The sequence below is a fragment of the Ptiloglossa arizonensis genome, chromosome 3, assembly GCF_051014685.1.
Source record: "Ptiloglossa arizonensis isolate GNS036 chromosome 3, iyPtiAriz1_principal, whole genome shotgun sequence".
Taxonomy (NCBI): domain Eukaryota; kingdom Metazoa; phylum Arthropoda; class Insecta; order Hymenoptera; family Colletidae; genus Ptiloglossa; species Ptiloglossa arizonensis.
Genome location: NC_135050.1, coordinates 30533869 through 30540855, shown reverse-complemented (window position 1 = coordinate 30540855; position 6987 = coordinate 30533869). Strand labels below are relative to the sequence as shown.

General features: G+C 39.0%; 2 protein-coding genes across 3 annotated transcripts in view; one reads left to right on the top strand and one right to left on the bottom strand.

Annotated features, from left to right (window-relative positions):
• Window positions 1–323: 323 nt before the first annotated feature.
• On the bottom strand, window positions 324–1749 carry LOC143144983 (apoptosis regulatory protein Siva). 2 transcript variants are annotated; one of them, XM_076307912.1, is made up of 5 exons: window positions 1662–1699; window positions 1108–1489; window positions 849–1042; window positions 564–721; window positions 324–480 (listed from the first exon to the last, which is right to left on the bottom strand). In XM_076307912.1, exons 2-5 carry the CDS (start codon window positions 1223–1225, stop codon window positions 435–437), a joined length of 516 nt encoding a protein of 171 aa, XP_076164027.1. In that variant the 5' UTR covers window positions 1226–1489; window positions 1662–1699; the 3' UTR covers window positions 324–434. The 2 variants fall into 2 exon arrangements, with proteins under 2 accessions (XP_076164027.1, XP_076164026.1); XM_076307911.1 differs by having other exon boundaries at window positions 1108–1749.
• LOC143144984 (uncharacterized) overlaps window positions 1456–6987 on the top strand; it is a 53703-nt gene continuing 48171 nt past the window's right edge. Inside the window, exons 1-2 of the mRNA XM_076307916.1 lie at window positions 1456–2417; window positions 2804–3363. Of these exons, the coding sequence (XP_076164031.1) occupies window positions 3100–3363 (264 nt within the window). The 5' untranslated portion in view covers window positions 1456–2417; window positions 2804–3099. The remainder of the gene's footprint in view (window positions 2418–2803; window positions 3364–6987) is intronic.

The following is a 6987-nucleotide window of genomic DNA, read 5'->3' as shown; positions in this document are numbered from 1 at the left end:
TTACCAAACTTTTTCATTCCAATGGGATTCTGTACAAGCGATCTTCATTTATTTTACCTATTTTCACCCTAGCGAATCGATTTCTATATTTTTACCAAATATTATTACTCTGATGTTAATCAATTTTTACAAATCTGATTTTAACATTAAAAAGTATGACAAAAATAGCAAAGCGACGATCTAGCTGTAAATTAAAAAACCTACTTACCTTAAAGAACGAAATATGGGGTAATTGGAAATGAAAAATACTAAATGTTTGTAAACTATTTATTTCTTTTAATCTCTAGAAAGGATAAGTAAGAAATAATTTCTACCAGCTAATATAAGACCGTGCAGTTTTGGTTTATTTACTTAAATTAACAAAATAATTCGTATAAAACAAAATTTAAAACATAAATATGGGTTAGAAAAGGATTGTATAAAATATTTTAGCTTTATTTGTAACAATTAAGACACTTGTTTCCCTCTTCGTAATCGTATCTGAAATTAAGCGAACAAATATAAAGCGTTAATACTTTAAAGTATTGAATCGGCGCAAGCATATTAAGTGTACAATAACTTACACAGGTAAGGAACAGTTTTGACAAAATAATTGCGAACAACTAACACATTTGAATAAACAAGAATTACATAAAAGTTGATCACAGAAAGAACAGTTATTAAACATATTTTGATCTATCACTCGACTGCATTCACAAAGATCGTACTTTGGTCGAACTCCCTTAAAAGAACATTAAAAAGAAAATTTCTTTAAGGAAAATAAAATAAGTAAAGATCAGGGATGAAAACATTGTTAGGCAAATTATTTAAAATACGGTTCGTATACTATTAACAAACGAGTAACTTACTTTTACAGCCTTATCCGTTCTCAATAATTCTAACTTACTATTCAGAACCATTTGTTTCGAATTACGTTCTTGTTTGATTTTACAAGAGGACGATGCCTTCGGCGAAAGTATATCAACAAGATTCATGTCCATAGATTCGTTCAACTTACGCGATAATGATTTAACACCTTCGTTTAACAAGTCCATTGTTCTGCCTGTACGAAGAAGCAAAGTACAATAAGAAACATTCGCCTTTCGTTTATTATTATAATCTCTGTACCGTAAACAATTTTCATTCGTTCCTCTCGGCAAACACCGTTGTCGACTTGTTTTTCACCTACGTGCGTCTTTAGTTGGAGTGGTAAATCATCCTCGAATGGACATGGACGTTTTGGCATTCTTTAACAATGTATTTATTAGCAGCTCGATCTAGAAGCGAACCTCAAAGTTTTTGCGACATCGCCACTCGACGGGTTCAATGCGACAATACAGTTATGCGTTAAACATTATTCGAATCTTTACAACTTAACGTACATTGAAGATATTGTCCGCAATTTAATCATTTATTAGATTCGCGAGTTTTACAAGCGATACAAGTTGAAAAATGTGTAAAAAGATATTATTGATTGGAAAAAATAGTAATAAAAAATTGTTAAAAAGACCTGTGATATACAAGAAGCAGATTTAATAGTAAATTTTGAACAAAGCACTGTTTCGCATTGCATATGTATGCAATTGAAATGTATACCCGATGACATGAATTTGTGTCGACTGAGAGGAAAAAGTTAAGTTCGGTTTCTCTTTAACAATCGGAATCACTTTTCACCGAATTACTATAATCACAGGACAAGGTACGGATCACAAACGATGTTTGTACACGGGCGAATTCTTTACATTTATTATATTTATCGACTTTGGTGGTTCAGTTGAATATAGTTTATAGAATCATCGTTCTTAAACGAAGAGGTCGCTCCCAAATCACCGATATTTTACGAGGTCGGTATTTCAGATCGTACGATACCATCCCCGAAAGATAAATCGGAAGTCTATTCTATATCTCGTCTGTGCCACCAGGTTGCATAAGGGTGTATAGGATAAGTTTATTCATCTGTAATTGGGGTATTAAATGTACAAAGAAATTAGTAATATTTGTTTATTAGTAATGTTGCATTATTATTACTTTTATACATATTTGATATTGGCCATCAACAAATATGTTACAATTTCTATCTCCTCACCGTTCTCGTGTTTGTTCGTTTGCTTGAAAACTAACGATATACTTAATAATAATACAGAATAATTCATAGTCATTGCGTGACAAGTTCCAGTAGCAATCGTTAGTACAATAACCGTACACAGTATTTGTAGCTCGCTTTACAAGAAAATGATACAAATGATAATCGGATTATCGAAATTACTTAATAAAGTATAATTGAACGAAACCGCTACAGTGTCAATTACTTACGTATGTGGTGTAATAACTATTTTTTCCGAAAAAGAAAAGACCGTTGATACGTCCGTGGGACAGTGAGACACTCGAATGATCACAATAGGCGTATACACCGTTACTGTGGTTACGGAAATTGAACGGTACGCTTGAAAAAAGAAGTAAACTTTTTCGCTACGCGGATTTAAGGTTTTAGGTTAGGTATGTTTTTTTTTTTGTGTTTTATCCTCGTAAAAAAATAGTTCACTGCAAGCGCATTGAATTCGGCGCTATCGCTAATCCCGCCAAAATGATCGACAAATTTTTACGTATGGTTAATCGGGAAAACCCGCGTTTCTTGGTCAGCAGACTTGGGCATTTTCGAAATCATACATTATTAATTGAAATATGAATTATTCCAAATTTTGTTCGTTGCTGGTATTATAAAAGAAGAAATAACGAAATGTCCATTAAACGAAATTTTAAATAACATTAAATATCGCGAATAAAAGTTTAAAATATTATACGAAATTGTTATTTTTTGTTTCAGTTTCAAATACGATTTGCCCAATTCCGCTGGTAAATCGACTTCGCGATCGATGCTTCGTTCAATTTTTAAAGCTGCTTGGTGGGATTCGCTTGTCGTATGGTTACGTCGTCCGAGTGAAATACTTTCGTTCTTTAAAAGAAAGAGTGTAACTTATTTTAAGTAACGTTCCATTATCATTGCACACTCGAAACCGTTAATAAGTACTCAGTTGATTTACGTAGTGTTCGTATTCGCCTGGAGTTCCGTTCGCGTATTATGTGCAAAGGCGGATACAGACGAGTACCGTGCAACGCTCAATGTCGAGTCTACACGGAAGCGGCGTCCTGACAAATCTTCGATATCTCCTTTCCGCCTCCGATGTAGATCCGGCTTTACTAATTGCGTTTACGCTCGTTCGTACCCGGCTAAACGTGCTCCGCGCTCGTCAAATTTTTGTCCATCGAATAAAATTCAAAATTGGTAACACTCGAATCGACGAAACCATTTTCCATCGGAAGTGTTTTTTTATTCGCAAAATAAGCGACAAGTGTTCCGTAACATCGGCGTATTCGGTTGCACAGGTAAGTGCCTAAATCAATGCGTATACACTCACGTACCGGTAACATCGATCGAACGGATCGTTGTTTCTTTCCTCGAAATTCCTTGTGGAAACCGATTCAACAAACACTCCGAAACAAACCTATCGAGCGACAATTTAAATATTTTTTAAGGATCGAAACGTAGCAAGAAAATTTGAACAAGTCGAAAACACTCGATCTTGTCGATTTGTATCGAATTATTTCGTAAAGTGGAAAAACCAGAAAATATTTTATAGTTCTTGGTGCATCGTATGGATCACTTTCCACCAGCAATTCGAGGTAAATTGAAGTTCGCGCGGGCAAGTCGAGCGAAACGGTTTGCATAATTCTATTCGAAGCTTTGTGTATGTAACGTTACCATAGTATATATACATACATAAGTTCTACGTAGCTGGTGTCGCGTTATACACACCGATTCATTAAAAGCTGCCATTTAAAATGATTCTTCGTTCGTTGGTTATGGAAAATAATTTCTTACGATCGAAGGGATTTATCGAATAGAAAAAATGAAATTGTATTTTCTTTCTATACCATGGAAACCTTCGAATGTAACGAGTTTATCTTCATAGATTTTTAATCGAAAATGACCGGATTAAACAATTATTTCAAACAGCAGTTTTTAGTCGATCGCACTGTACGTATAGGGCTAATGCAAACTCAATACAGCACGTAGAGGGAGACATAACCGTATAAGAATCTCCAACCCGTGTACAGGACTGGTTCTTTCGAGGAATACTTTTCGGAGAAAACATCTTCGGACTCACAGCCGTTATTGTCAGTTGTCATGGACGTTACTAAATATTCAGTACATACAACGCGCAACTGGTAAATCGAATCGCTGTACGCCTGGGATCAGCTTTAACCAGAATATTGATTATGTATCTTTGATATGAACTGTTTCACTCGAGAGTACCGGGATCGTTATGATCGACCGAGCGCTCGGTCGGTAATGGTTCACATATTTGTGCGCGCATTACGATCGACGATGAGCGTTCAATTTTCTTTCTCGCAAGTTTTTCAACAATTAGTCATAATAATGATTCGAAATATTACGAATATCATACGAATACAAAAATGTTTGTAAATGTTAACAGATTCGATAACATCAATGGATTCAAAACACCGGAGGGTTTTGAACGCGTCGAAACATTGGAATATCCCGTTACTTGTTAATTCGTTCAAACGCTGTCGAAATTACTATCGCTAGTTGGAAATATCGGAACTTTCGAGACACATCGCGCATAGACGCTTACTTTATTCGCGTTTTCTTAAACATTTTCAATGTTTTCAATTTGGATCACGATGAAAGTTCACAGTGAAAGATTTCACACGAAACACATATAATCGATACTCGGATTCGAAGCTCGTACGAGATACGACTCGTGGATCCCTCGTGTACATTTCGATTTCGAAACTTTTCATCGTTAAGATATGCTGTATCGAAGTTGTGTCTCGTGACGTTGCTAAAAGAACCGTGAAAACGGTGTTACTACGTCTAAAAGTATCGGTAATTTAGCGCCAAGTGGTCTTGTCGGTTAAAAATGTCTTCTCATTTTCGAACAGCAATTGAACGATCACACATCGAGTAACGATCTCGCGTCGACGTTTATCGAGTAGCGAGGAAAATTCGGATATTGACTGTAGCCGATGATCGTTCATGTATGGCCCTGGACATTATTTTCTCCTCGTATCGTTCTTTATTGCTTTATTATCCCGTTTCTCGTCCCGCGCGTTGCAAGATTTGCAACGATGGAACGAATTTCGCAAGATCTCGCGATGCTTCGTCGAGCGTTTCTGCGGAAATCGGAGCTCGTTAACGCGCAGGGCCGTACCACGAGGTAACCGCTTAACCGTTTCCACTCGTGTCGTCATCGGAACAAAATCAATTTCACGGTGAAGGCTACCGACGAGTGGTTGCTCCGGTTCTCTTCTCTTCGCGAAACCTATAAACTCGAACAGCCCCGATAACCTCGAACGACACAAAAATACACCTCTCGCTTACAGGAGGAAGAGAACGGATCGATTTTGTCCCGACCCGACGTTCGTAGCTTCACTCCAAAGTATACGATTCACCGTGGAATCAAATTTCCCGAAATGTTATATTTCTCTAGTACTGCGCGGACAAACGTCCTTTCGGGTTTTCGAGACTTTGAAACGAGTGTGAGATCCGCGCGAGAAAATATTCAACGACCGTACCATTGGATCGGAATATCGACGTACGTTTCGTTCAAGATACATTTCGATCGTAGAGAACGATATCGACCGGACAGAATTCGGAGAAAGATTTACAATATCGTGCATGGGTGCAAAGGGTCGGAGAGGTCGCGCAAACAATCCGAAGGAAATGAAATACCGGCGTGCCGGTATCGAAAGCGTCGAAACGATCGAGATTGGTGCAGCACGGCGACGTTTGTGCATACCTGGGGAAACGTATTATCGATAGAGCGTGAAACGAAACGTGACCGGGATGTTTGCGTCTTAGCCGATTTACCGGAATACAGCGACCACCGATAATTATGCGCCGCACGATCGTAAATCGCAACTTGAAAACTTTGATTGTTCTCGTTACGTTTCGACGAGAGGTCGGTCGCGTTCGGCTCGATGTTTCGATCCATTGGTAACGGTATCGCACTTCCGCGAAAAATATAAAAATCCGTTTAGTTTGCATTTGTAGTTGTCGTACGGATACGCGTGCGTAATCGGTTCGAAGTTCGGCCAGCCGGTTTTTAAATTTACAACTGCAACGGTGGATGATCGTGTTTACGCGTTGTCGCGGTATCTCGATCAACGATAGCGATCTCCTTCTACGATCCGTTCGGTCCGACCGAACAGTTTCCGATTCGATTGGGTTACAAGGCGAGGTACACGGACTTTCGCTTCCTCTTTTCTACAACCTCTTTCTTCGATGAATACGATCAAAATCAAACGAACGAAGTTGCATTTCGAATCGTGGCAGTTTAACGCATTACCTACCGATAGCGAATGAAACAGTGAAACTGGAATATCGGTCGATCGAGTATTTCGTTTTGTTCAGAGGGCGGGAGGGAGAGGGTGATTCGCAGCGAGAGCGGGGCGTGGGTGTCGTTGCGTGGCGCGAAGCGATTAATCTCTTTGAGAATCCCACCGAAAGGTAAATGAAAACTGGTGCGTACACAGCGGAGCCTCTGTATATAGAAAAGGCATCTTGTATCAGTTTCGTAATCTTCTGTTTCCGTGCTGTTCTATAAAAAAATAACAATTTGGGCAAACCTTCTATATTCGTTTCGTACGCGGGAAACGTGAAACCGCTTTGATCACAGTGTCGCGTTCTTGACAGAGACGTATCGTAAATGACGAGTAAACTTGAAGGCGAAGCAGGTGATTATCGTTAGGAAACAGCGGTGCATCGTTCGAGTTGAACGGCCAATCGGAGCAGTTGGCAAAGATTTCGGTTCGTGCACAGAATACGGAAACGGCGTTACCTAGCGGGTAATTAGCCCCGTTCCGGGGAGGGAGACACCGATTCGCGCATCAAATCGAACATTGTTCGTGCACAACGAAACGGCCGATGATCAGTGACCAGTATCTACGCGGGTAAAGGTTCGATCCTTTCGCTATATTTCACGT

What these genes read in the sequence shown, in the direction of transcription:
- LOC143144983 (XM_076307911.1), bottom strand. Translation starts at nt 1,225, where the DNA reads ATGCCAAAACGTCCATGTCCATTCGAGGATGATTTACCACTCCAACTA. An exon ending in ACGAATGAAAATTGTTTACG is followed by an intron (nt 1,043 to 1,107) that starts GTACAGAGATTA and finishes TTCTTCGTACAG; the next exon opens with GCAGAACAATGGACTTGTTA. An exon ending in GAACGGATAAGGCTGTAAAA is followed by an intron (nt 722 to 848) that starts GTAAGTTACTCG and finishes TGTTCTTTTAAG; the next exon opens with GGAGTTCGACCAAAGTACGA.